The sequence below is a fragment of the Suncus etruscus genome, chromosome 7, assembly GCF_024139225.1.
Source record: "Suncus etruscus isolate mSunEtr1 chromosome 7, mSunEtr1.pri.cur, whole genome shotgun sequence".
NCBI lineage: Eukaryota > Metazoa > Chordata > Mammalia > Eulipotyphla > Soricidae > Suncus > Suncus etruscus.
In genome coordinates this window covers 95019990-95033237 of record NC_064854.1, presented here as the reverse complement: position 1 = coordinate 95033237, position 13248 = coordinate 95019990, and the positions used below count along the sequence as shown (strand labels likewise).

At 40.6% G+C, this 13248-nt stretch overlaps 1 protein-coding gene across 1 annotated transcript in view; it reads left to right on the top strand.

Moving 5' to 3' along the window:
• The window catches only part of TTC19 (tetratricopeptide repeat domain 19), a 37187-nt gene that overhangs the window by 6890 nt on the left and 17049 nt on the right, over positions 1-13248 (top strand). The window contains exons 3-7 of the mRNA XM_049776926.1: positions 1996-2106; positions 2541-2579; positions 3937-3993; positions 4690-4751; positions 8581-8675. Of these exons, the coding sequence (XP_049632883.1) occupies positions 1996-2106; positions 2541-2579; positions 3937-3993; positions 4690-4751; positions 8581-8675 (364 nt within the window). The remainder of the gene's footprint in view (positions 1-1995; positions 2107-2540; positions 2580-3936; positions 3994-4689; positions 4752-8580; positions 8676-13248) is intronic.

Below are 13248 nucleotides of genomic sequence, written 5' to 3'. Positions count from 1 at the left end.
AAATTTTACATATACATATATACATATAGATAGTGCTAATGTCCCAGTTGATGACACCAGTCAGTATGTAAGAGGTTTACATAGTAGAGTGGGACACAATGAAAGGCACCAATTTGGGGACATAAACATTTACCTCATTCAACCTATATGCTTGATACACACCACCACCTGCATGTGTATCAGAGGCTCCTAAGCCCAGAGGTGTTACAATTCGGTCCTACCAAATTAGCAGGAACATTGTTTTCTAGGAGACTGTTGCAAAACTTTTATGGAAGACATTGAGTGACCAGTCATGGAAAGAAGTGTTGATGAGATGCCTCTGCTTGCTTTCCAGGGGACTCCAGGGCTAGGGCAGAGGCAGGTGAGACAGGCACAGGGTGCTAGTGGACATGGCACCCAAGCACATGGGAAAATGGACTTTTTAGCAGAAGTGCAGAGACATTTCTCTGGGGGTGAGAACCTCCACTGGAAGGTTGGAGAAGCCTGGAACAGCAGAATCCAAAGATCAGTGGATAGAGAGCCTGATAGAACCCTCACAACAGCTTACAGCCCACTCTGCCAGTTCTCGGATTTGAAGTAGAAATGCTAGCTGATGTTTCCTACAGAAAATATTCTGGTCCTAGGATGGACCAAAATCTTATGCAAAATCGAGTTCTCAGGCTTGTGAAATGTCAGTGAGCCACAGTTTATGAACTCTTATGCAAAGGTTTTACTCAAGGCAGTTGACTAGGTTTGCTGTCTGCATCCATACCCCTAACAGAAAGAGTGAGCTGAAGTTCTGCTAAAGCATGTGAGAGAACTGAAAGGCCGGTGGGGTAGGGAGGAGATGGAAGAGGAGAGGAGAGTGTAGAGAGAGAGACACCACACTTGGGCCTTCCATTCAGATACATACTAAGTAGCTCTCAGGCTTGAGTCAGACCGTCCAGTACATTACGTTTGAAATTTGAAGTGCCGACAGTGTATGAGACTTGGTGCTAAGAGCCTGCAATTGATGGACTGCAGGCTGAGATGTGGGGAGCTGCTGGAAGGAAAAGGGCATTAATGCATGTGTCATTGCTGTTTATATCGTGTGTTTGTGCATGTCCTTGCATTTGTGTGCAATGCCCAACACATGTTGACTGGGCAAGGCACCTGTGACATACATGTGCTTATGTAAGCATGTGCATCTGTAGTGTGTATGCACTCGTGTGCAGCTGTGACTGTGAAGTATATCTGCTGTGTGTAATTGTGTACCTTGAATATCCACCCATGTGCCATGTACATACACGTCTCTGCCTGTGTGCAGTGTGTATTGTGTGTGCACTCGTGTGCCATGTGGACCTTCCCTCTCCTCCTTTCACTTCCTTTCACAAATAAGAAGCAGGTTCTTTTTGATGAGCCCTCATTTCTTAAGAACCCTTGTGTAGCCTTCAGGACTTTTGCTCATGTCTTTGGCTTATACTTTCTTACAGATCCTAATTTGCTTGATTCTTTTCTGTCCTACCTCAGTTGAACTGTCTCATCTTGGAAGCTACTCCCAATTAGGGGAGACCCCTTACTGTTTCTTTCTATTGATTTTTTTTCCCTTTATAGCATTTATCATTATTTGTAATTTACGTATTCATCGTAAAGAGCTACTGTCGGCTTGAAAAAAGAGAGAAAAGGTGATAAAGGGCAAATAGCTTCCTTATAAATAATAATTACATTCTTGCTTCCTGTGTCTGTTGTTTTTGTTTTTTAGTTTTTTTAGATTATTTTTGGGTCGCACCGGGCAGTGCTCAGGGTTCCTCCTGGTTCTACGCTCAGCATTGCTCCTGGCAGGCTCTCTGTATCTGTTGGCGGAAACACTGCTGCATAGCCTTCCATAGCTGCAGAGGCAGAGTGGAAATGTAAAAACTATTTTATGAATGGCTTTTCTTTCTGTACCAATAACATGTAGCCAGCCATCTTCAATTTTGTAGCACATGGATTAGCTTTTCTTTACACTTAATTTCTTTTATTTTGTTTTCTTTCCAGTTGAGCATCATGAAAGATGAGCCAGAAGAGGCAGAGCAATTTTTGCATGATGCTCTTCGTCTTGCCTATCAGAGTGATAACAAGAAGGCCATCACGTACACTTACGATTTGGTAACTCTCCTAACCAATCTGAGTCACTGGTTATGAAGTGAGGGTTGTTAGCTCTTCTAGTTCAGATTACTGACCTATATCATGTACTTGGGTTTTGTTTTACTTTATTATTATTATTATTATTATTATTATTATTATTATTTTAATTATCACTGGAGATCATTATAAGAAATGTCAATCCCAGACCAAAAAGGAATAAGCATCATTAGCATTTAGTTCTTCTTTGAGTGGATTGAGATTAGGTTTGTCATCAACAAAATACATTCTCTGACACTGTTGCTGTTTTTTCTTCCTTGCAGATTAGTTTCTAGGAGATAAATGAGCCTTTTCTAAATTGTGTGGGTTTTTTTTTTTTTTTTTGAGGGTAATAGCAAAAGGGAAATTGTAGGAAAACGGTGCTCTAAATTGAAAAACAATTTGTAATTTTCTTTTAGATGGCCAATTTAGCATTTATACGGGGTCAGCTTGAAAATGTAAGTAAATCACTTTGTAATATCTTAGATTTGTAGAAGACTAGCTTAAGGGGAATTTTTTTTTTTTTGGTCACACCCAGCAGTGCTCAGGGGTTACTCCTGGCTCCACACTCAGAAATCGCTCCTGGCAGGCTCGGGGGACCATATGGGATGCCAGGATTCAAACTGTTGACCTTCTGCTTGAAAGGCAAACGCCTTACCTCCATGCTATCTCTCGGCCTCAGCTTAAGGGGAACTTTATAAGTAAGAGTACAGGATAAGCTGCTTAAAAAAATAAGAAACTTTAAAACAATGACTCAAAAGGTGTATTAAATATTCTTTAGTGCAGCATTTAATGCATTAAGGAGATGTTTAATGTTCCTCATGCATTATTCAGAGGAAGCTGAACATTTAAAGTAAGGGCTGTATACTTTTGGGCCATTAAGGAAGCAAGAAACCCAGGTTCAAGGTATGCCCTCATCTACGTAGGTGAGTTTACTCAACTGCATCCTGCAAGACAGATGAAAAAGAGGATGGAGGAGAAATAGATGCTTATAGAATATGATTTAAAGATTATTCACACGGTAGGGCTTTAGCCTCGCATGCCGCTGACCCAGGAGGGACTGGGATTGATCCTCAGTGTCCCATATGGTCCCCCTAGCCAGGAGTGATTTCTGAGTGCATAGCCGAGAGTAACCCCTGTGCATCACTGGGTGTGGCCCAAAACAAAAACAAAAACAACAAAAACAAAACAAAACAAAAACAAAAATTATTCACATTTCTTCTGCCTTCGTCTGGATCAAAAACTTTATCATTGAGGCCGGAGAGTGCACAGTGGTCGGGCATTTGCCTTGCAAGCAGCTGATCTAGGATGGACGGTGTTTCAGATCCCAGCATCTCATATGTTCCCCGAAGCCTGCCAGGAGCGATTTCAGAGTGCAGAACCAGGAGTAATTCCTGAGCGATGCCGAGTGAGACCCAAACCAAAAACCAAAAACAAACAAACAAACCAACAAAACTTAAAAAACTTTATCATTATGTAAATCACATCTAACTTAAAAACTGATATTTATCTAACTAAATATATTGAAAGAATTAGTATTAGGTACATTTTATTTTCTGTTATGCTGGCTTTGGCTTTGATAAAATAATAATTCCTGTAGTCTGTTTCTATTCTTCATTGAGTAGTTATTTAAGAGGATGAGAGATTCTGATTATTTGAATCTGTTTTTCTTTCACAAGGATTCTTTTCTCTTTGTATGTATAAATAAGTGTGTTTATAAGCAATAATATGTCAGGCTGATAATTAGAATCTAGGGTCATAATGGGAACTAAGATAAAAAGAAGTAAAAAGAAAAATCTTTCTTCATGTTTTTAGGCAGAAAAACTTTTCAAAGCAACAATGAGTTATTTGCTTGGAGGAGGTATGCAACAGGTAAGAAAGTTAATCAGAAAATTCTGCTTTAAAAAAAAAATCTTTGTTTCCTGGGCCAGGATAAGGGCTTTCCTTACATGTGGCTAATCTGAGTTTGATCCCTGGCCTCCCATATAGTATCCCAAGCCTGTGAGGAGTGATCTCTGAATTACAAAGCCAGGAGTAACCTTGAGCGTTGCTGAGTGTGTCCCTAAGCTCCCAAATAAAAAAATAATAATATGGTTCCCCAAAAATTCTGCCTTTCCCCCAGCATGTCCTTGCCTTTTTTAAAAGATAGATTTGTGCCTACTAGGATTTTGTAAAAAAAAAAAAAAAAAAAAAAAAAAAGATCCAGTTTCTTACTGATGTAAAGTCATGGTAGTTGAGGAATTTCTTATTGCCTCTTTACTTAAAAAGAGAGAAATACTAGGTCAAAGTCATTCTAGAATTTATTTATCTGATATATTCTTCTTCTTTTTTTTTGTCACACCCGCTGACGCTCAGGGGTTACTCCTGTCTATGCGCTCAGAAATTGCTCCAGACTTGGGGAACCATATAGGACACCCAGGATAGAACCCAGATCCATCCTGGGTCAGGCTTTTGCAAGGCAAACGCCCTACCACTGAGCTATCATGCTGGCTCCAATATGATATGTTTTATAAAGAAAGTTTGTCATAAATTTTCTAATTTTCTTCATTTTATTTTTTTTCCTAATAGGAAGACAATGCAATAATTGAAATCTCTCTAAAGCTGGCCAGTATATATGCTGCTCAGAACAGGTGAGTGTAGTCAGAATTTGGGTATGGTAGCAGCCAGGGAAAGGTTATGAAAGAAAACTTTGTTATTAGAATATTATATAATCTTCACTTTCTTCCTAATTATCTGGGTCTTCAGAAAAGTTGGTGTGTTATTCAGAAGTGTGTATCTTTGAAATCGTTGAGCTTTTTTTAGTTTTACATTTGTTTTTCCTTTAATTTGTTGATTGGGTCTTGAGCTCTTACATCTCTTTTACTTACTGGCTACTCTTTAACAAAGCTAAGCAATTTTCCTATTTGAATTGGGAATGGAAGTTATAGTTAGAACTTTAGCTCTTAGAAGGGGGAAAGAGTGATTTAAAAGTGATGGGAGAAGGGCCCGGAGATATAGCACAGCGGTGTTTGCCTTGCAAGCAGCTGATCCAGGACCTAAGGTGTCCCATATGGTCCCCCGTGCCTGCCAGGAGCTATTTCTGAGCAGACAGCCAGGAGTGACCCCTGAGCACCGCCGGGTGTGGCCCAAAAACCAAAACCAAAACAAAACAAAAAAAAGTGATGGGAGAAAATGTATTTTGAATAAGCCATTTTGCTAGGGCTAGTGAGAGTCCAAGAGTTTAAGGTGCTTGACTCACTTGCGTCCAATCCTGGTTTGATCCCTTGAACCCTGAGAACTGAAGGGCATGACCCAATTACTGAGGAAGAAAGAAAACACTTGTTAAGTATAATATTAAATAATGAGACAGTTGCTGTATGGATATTTCAGTAGGTTCAGTGAGAACTACTTTTAAAAGATACAGAGATGTAGAATAGCTAAGTTTTAGGGAGGCCAAATATCGTAAAGACAAGATCTTTAAGTACAATAGGCAGACAGTACTAATTTAAAAATATTAGGTGAGTGTAAATTCTTAACAAAACTGTACAGGAGAATTCTAGAAAATAATTTGGATGTCAAAGTCAGGAAAACCAAAGAGAATTCCTTTCATTCTCTCTAGATGGAATTCAAAGAAGAAAAATGTAAGAATGTAACAGAACTTGAAGAGAATGACATTTTGAGGTGAATTTAAGGGTAGAATTAAGACTAAATTTTCTTCCAGGTTTTAGTTGCTACAGAAATTGGTAGCAGAGGTTTGTAAGGACAAAGTGCGTAAAAAGAATATACACAGAGGCCAGGGGTCCTGATACTCATCCCTGTTGTTCTAGTTATTAGCTTCTTCATAGCAGGACACAAATAGTCTCCCTGCATTTTGGTTCTATACTAGATAAGCCAGAGCTTCTTGGGGCCGTTAACGTCACTTCTGTTGAACTTTAAACTTACCTTAGGAAACATTTCAGTTTTGCTCAGTCTTTTCTTGTGGAGTAACAAAAGATGCTAATGTGGTTTGCGTTAGGTGTGGTTTGCATTGCTTCCGGCCCCATTTAGTGATATTTAAAGGCTACTCCTTGCTCGGTGCATAGGGGAGTGGTACTCAAGACCATATGATATGAGGGAGTTAGAACTGGGCCGCCTCCATGCATAGCATGCAGCTGTCACTTTGGCCCATTAGTTTTATTTAGAAGAGATGTGCAAGACTGAAAAAATATGGCCAGATCCTCAGCTTAGGAAGACTAATATTGGGGGACAGTTGTTGTAGACATTTTGCTCTGTCTGGAGCATCTTAGAAGCATACGCCTCTAGGGTTCCTTATGCCAAGGTATTGGGTATGAAGAACAGAAGGGAAGTTTCTCTTCTTTTTTTTTTTTTGGTTTTTGGGCCACACCCGTTTGATGCTCAGGGGTTACTCCTGGCTATGTGCTCAGAAATCACCCCTGGCTTGGGGGGACCATATGGGACACTGGGGGATCGAACTGCGCTTGCAAGGCAGACACCTTACCTCTAGCCCCACCTTCCCGGCCCCAAGTTTCTCTTCTTTTGAGGACAGGATAGATAAAACAATTAGGTCACTTCTCCCTGAGAAGAGATGAAGTGTGTAGTACTATGTTTGGTCAAAAATAAACGGTAAGAAGAAAACCAGAACAAGGAGTGGAGCATATAGGGTATTTGCCATGCACATGACCAATCTCTATCTCCAGCACTCCAGATGGCTCCCTATCACTGCCAGTAGTGATTCATGAGTGTAGAACCAGAAGTAAGCCATGGTACCACCAGGTGTGGCAAACAGAAAACCAAGAAGAACAAAGAAAACTAGAGTCGGGGCTGGAGAGATAGCATGGAGGTAGGGTGTTTGCCTTGCATGCAGAAGGACGATGGTTCGAATCCCGGTATCCCATATGGTCCCCTGAGCTTGCCAGGAGCAATTTCTGAGCATGGAGCCAGGAGTAACCCCTGAGCATTGCTGGGTATGACCCAAAACAAAACAAACACCTAGAGTCAAAATAGAAGTGCAAGGATTAAAACTAAACTTCAGGATGCAGAAGGAATTTCCATTGTATACCTATGCTTATCTGCAAAAACCATCATTGACATTTGTTCTTTTTGAGACCAATCTCTTTTCTTGGGTCTCCTTTCCACTTGAGTTAGGGACCAGACTAAACCCTCTCGAACATTGTGATATTTTATTTGCTGGTACTTGAGAATCAGGGAACTCATGTCTGTGAGGCATGTTCGCTGCCATTCATCAGTATTTCCTACCTGAGATTTCTGTAAAGGAAGACACTTTCACTTTCATCAAAGAATTTGGAAATAAGTTTAATAATAAATATGAGTTGGGTCTCAAAATAAGTTTGAAGCTAACCTCCCCAGAAATTGTGTCAAGTCAGTAGTTGCTTTCTGTACTGTAGGGTAACCTCAACATTTGTTCATGTGTAGAAGTATGGATAAATCTTCATGCCACAATCCCGAGGGAAAAGGGTAGGCAGGTCTCAAGCAGGGCTGCCTCAGGAAATAATTTAAACTAGGGGAGGGGGGGGAGGGGTAGGGGAGGAGGAGGAGGAGGAGGAGAAGAGAAGAGAAGAGAAGAGAAGAGAAGAGAAGAGAAGAGAAGAGAAGAGAAGAGAAGAGAAGAGAAGAGAAGAGAAGAGAAGAGAGAGAGGAGAGAGAGGAGAGAGACTATCCAGAGGTTCTTCCCTCTCAGGTGGGCTTTTGATATGTAAAAAGGGGAGCCATAGTGGTTGAGGGTGAAGTCTTGATGCAGGCACAATATCTGTGTAGGGTAAAGGCTGAATATTCCAACATTCATGTTAAAACTGTTCCGTACAGGTGTGAGGGCTTTCACAAATAGAGAGACTGAGTTTTTTCAAACTATTAGTGGGAAGAGAATGAAAACTGTCAATCATGTCAGCTATAAAAACAGTGGCAGCATTTCTAGTTCTTTGTGTCTTTAGTTACACTAAATCAATGCCTTAAGAAGTCCATGAGGGCTGGAATTATAGCACAGGGTAGGGCATTTGCCTTGCATGTGGCCAAACCGGGTTGATCCCTACATCCCATATGTCCCCCCAGTTTGCCAGAAGTGATTTCTGAGCTCAGAGCCAGGAGTAACCCTGAGCACTGCTGGGTTTGCCTCCCACCCCACCCTACCCCAAAATCCAATATTTAAGTAACAGCAGATTGATGACTTTTAGAGAATAAACAGTCTATATTCTCATTTTATTTTTATTTTACTCTTTTTGTTGTTTTAGGGTCACACCAGTAGTTCTTGGGTTATTCCGACCATATGGGATGCTGGGGATCGAATCTGCGTCTGTTAGGTGCAAGTCAAGTGCTCTACTTGCTGTATTAGAGCTCCAGTGCCCTCCCCCCACCTTCTTCCCATTTTATACCTTTTTTTTTTTTATAATGCTCAACCCAAATATGGAAAATGAGGATAGGAGTTTGTGAAGAAGTAATAGCTGATGGCTAATCATTGTGTTTTAGACAGGAGTTTGCCCTTGCTGGCTATGAATTCTGCGTTTTAACTCTAGAGAAAAAAATTGAAAGAGAGAAGGAAGTGACAGAAGATATTTTGTCAGGTAAGGAAACTTGGTTCTTGTTTAGGCATTGTCTTTTAGCTGTAGAATGCTTTCGGCTGTCATAAATAAGAAAGTATCTGAACTGGGGGGCCAGGGAAGTTAGTGGGGGTGGTTCCATTTTTGTTTTTTTGTTCGTTTGTTTTATTTTAATTTTGGGTCACACTGGTGGCCTGCATGAGTTACTCCAGGCTTTGTGCTCAGAAATTGCTCCTGGCAGGCTCATGGGACAATATGGGATGCAAAGGATTGAACCCGAGTGTGTCCCTGGTCAGCTGCATGCAAGATAAATGTGCTATTGCTCTAGCCCAGGGTATTCTATTTTTGAAATCAACTGGCTATGCTTTGCTTTTGGACCACATTGGCCCATTATATATATAATCTTTATAGTTATAAGAAATTTAAAGAATTAAAACGTTACAGATAATTTTATGCTAATACATTTAAACTTAACATGAAATAGATCCTACAAGTATACAATTTAGCAAGTGTAAGAATTTTAAAAATATTAAAGGAAAACTCTGAATAGGCTTATAATTAGAAATTACTTCTGGGCCCAGAGAGATAGCACAGCGGCTTTTGCCTTGCAAGCAGCCGATCCAGGACCAAAGGTAATTGGTTCGAATCCTGGTGTCCCATATGGTCCCCCGTGCCTGCCAGGAGCTATTTCTGAGCAGACAGCCAGGAGTAACCCCTGAGCACCGCCGGGTGTGACCCAAAAACCAAAAAACCAAAAAACAAAAAAAATTACTTCTGTCTCTGCACTCTTGTCGGACTCAGGGACCACATGGAAGTTTCATCATCAATGATTATTTCCACATGGGATGCTGAGATTTGAACCTGGGTTGCCACGTGGAAGGCAAATACCCTACCTGCTATACTATCCCTGCTGTATCATGACTTTCTTTGGCCAAGAATTTTTTTTTGTTCCTTTATTTTTGTTTTTAAACCACACCCAGCAGCACTCAGACATTACTCCTGCCTCTGTGCTCTTGGCAGGCTTGGGAAACCATATAAAATGCCAGGAATCTAACTGGGTCAGTCATGTTGTAAGGCAAATGGTCTACCTGCTGTGCTCTGGCTCCAGCTCAGAATTTTTGCATTTGTTTTTTGCAATATAAGAGTCATAGTTTATTTCTTGTGCTTGTCATTGAAGAATTATATTAGCATTATATGATTGAGACAGGTTTTATGTTTTCTGTTCTGGAATAAGTATGGGCTATAACATGGGCATGATATATTGACATTTGTAAGGTCCATGAAATCTGGGCTAGGTCTCCTTTAGAGTTGATTCTCTTGGGGCCAGAGAGATAGCACAGCGGTAAGGCATTTGCCTTGCTTGTGGAAGGACAGTGGTTTGAATCCCGACATCCCATATGGTGCCCCCTGCCCCCCTGCCAGGGCCAATTTCTGAGCGTAGAGCCAGGATTAACCCTGATTGCTGCCAGGTGTGACCCAAAAACCAAAAAAAAAAAAAAAAAAAAAAAGAGTTGATTCTCTTGCAACTTCGTTTTTTATCTTAAATAGATTTAAGTTTCTTCCATTGAACCCGGTTTGGCTGTGTACAAGACAAGAGCCTGTCCACTGTACTATCTCTCTGGCTCTAAAAATCGTATATATCATTTTTATAGTTACATAAACTTAAAGAATTAGAACGTAACAAATTTAGCAAGTGTGAGAATTTTTTTTTTCTCCACTCCCCAAGTGAGAGTTTTTTTTGTTGTTGTTTTGTTTTCGGTTTTTGGGTCACACCTGGTGCTCAGATGTTACTCCTGGCTCCATGCTCAGAAATTAGCCCTGGCAGGCACGGGGGATCAATATGGGATGCTGGGATTCGAACCACCGTCCTTTTGAATGGAAGGCAAACGCTTTACCTCCATGCTATCTCTCCGGCCCCAAGTGTGAGAATTTTTAAAGAAATTTTTTGTTTGTTTGTTTGTTTTTTGTTTTTTTGGGCCACACCCAGCGGTGCTCAGGGGTTACTCCTGGCTATCTGCTCAGAAATGGCTCCTGGCAGGCATGGCGGACCATATGGGACGCCATGAATTGAACCAACCACCTTAGGTCCTGGGTTGGCTGCTTGCAAGGCAAACGCTGCTGTGCTATCTCTCTGGCCCAGAGAATTTTTAAAAAATTAAAGGAAAACTCTGAATAGGCTCATGAGTATAAGTGAAGTGTTTTATCCTAAAAAGGTAATGTTTGTTTTATGTTAAAAAAAATATTATAGGGGCCGGGCGGTGGCGCTGGAGGTAAGGTGCCTGCCTTGCCTGCGCTAGCCTAGGATGGACCACGGTTCGATACCCCGGCGTCCCATATGGTCCCCCAAGAAGCCAGGAGCAACTTCTGAGCGCATAGCCAGGAGTAACCCCTGAGCATCATAGGGTGTGGCCCGAAAACCAAAAAAAAAAAAAAAATATATATATATTATAGATAATACTTCAGTATCTCATTAGTAAGTAAAAGAAAAATTTCTGTAGATATAAAAAATATTACCAGCATAGATGAAATTCAAAATAAATGAAACAGTAGTTCATTATTTTAAAAGTGTAAATTTAGAAAGCTAGGAATAAATAGACATTTATTTGTCAGGTAGAGGGCAACTGTAAATGTGATAGATAAATGTCATACTCAGTGGAGAAATGTTGAGGTTTTGTCCTTTTTAAAAAAAAAAAACAACTTTAAATTCATTGTGGTTATATGATTTACAATACTGTTAATGATGGTTTCCCATGGACATAATTCCAACACCATACCCATTCCATTTGTCTCCCCCAAAGGCCCCAATATTTCTCAGTTTATTTCCCTCTGCCCACCCCTACATTGTGTACCCTCTGCCCCCCCCCCCCCCCCACTAGTTCTTGTTGCCTTTGGTCCTTTTTTTTTTTTTTTCATTTTTTTGAGGGAGAGTTTGAGCCACACCAGTGATACTCAGGGGTTATTCCTTTTTTTGTGCTTAGAAATCACTTCTGACAGGCTTGGGTGACCATATGGGATGCAGAGGATTGAACCTGGGTCCATCCAGGGTTGGTCGCATAAAAGGCAAAAGCCCTACCATTCTGGCCCTTTGTTTCAATGTATATTTTGAAGTGCTATATATGAGAGATATCATTCTGTCTTGTCATTTTTATTCCTGATTGTTTTCTGCCTTTTTTTTTTCTTTTTTTTTTTTTTTTTTTTTGTGGTTTTTGGGTCATACCCGGCAGTGCTCAGGGGTTATTCCTGGCTCCACACTCAGAAATTGCTCCTGGCAGGCACGGGGGACCATATGGGACGCCAGGATTCGAACTGATGACCTCCTGCATGAAAGGCAAACGCCTTACCTCCGTGCTATCTCTCTGGCCCATTTTTTCTGGCTTTTTTTAAAAATCATTTTAATTTTGTTTTGTTTTATTTTTGTTTTTTTGGCTACACTAGTAGCACTCAGGGTTACTCTTGGCTTTGCACTCATAAATCACTCCTTACAGGCTTGGGGGACCATATGGTATTCTGGGGGTAGAACCTGGGTCTGTCCCAGGTCAGCCTTATGCATGGCTGTCCTACCACTGTGCTATCACTTTGGTCCTGTCTCGTTTTTTAAAGAAGTTCCTTTAATATTTGTGTTTTTTTTTTTTTTTTTGCTTTTGGGCCACACCCATTTGACACTCATGGGTTACTCCTGGCTATGTGCTCAGATATTGCTCCTGGCTTGGGGGACCATATGGGACGCCCGGGGATCGAATCGTGGTACGTCCTATGCTAGCGCTTGCAAGGCAGACACTTTACCTCTAGCACCACCTTCCCAGCCCCAGTCCTTTAATATTTCTTGCATAATTGGTTTCAAATTTATGATCTACTTAAACTGTTGCTTGTCCTTTAAGCTTTGTATATTTCTCAATTCTGAATGCTGATCCTGTCGGATATAATATTCTTGGTGATACTCATATTTTTCCTTTTTTTTTTTTTATTTAAACAACTATTACGTACATGATTGTGTTTGGGTTTCAGTCATGTAAAGAACACCACCCATCACCAGTGCAACATTCCCATCACCAATGTCCCAAATCTCCCTCTTCCTCACCCAACCCCTGCCTGTACTCTAGACAGGCTTTCTATTTCCCTCGTACATTCTCATTATTAGGATAGTTCAAAACGTAGTTATTTCTCTAACTAAATTCATCCCTGTTTGTGGTGAGCTTCATGAGGTGAGCTGTAACTTCCAGCTTTTTTCTCTTTTGTGTCTGAAAGTTATTATTGCAAGAATGTCTTTCATTTTTCTTAAAACTCATAGATGAGTGAGACCATTCTGCGTCTTTCTCTCTCTCTCTGAATTATTTCACTCAGCATAATAGATTTCATGTACATCCATGTGTAGGAAAATTTCATGACTTCATCTCTCCTGACAGCTGCATAATATTCCATTGTGTATATGTACCACAGTTTCTTTAGCCATTCATCTGTTGAAGGGTATCTTGGCTGTTTCCAGAGTCTTGCTATGGTAAATAGTGCTGCAATGAATATAGGTGTAAGGAAGGGATTTTTGTATTGTATTTTTGTGTTCCTAGGGTATATTCCTAGGAGTGGTATAGCTGGGTTGTGT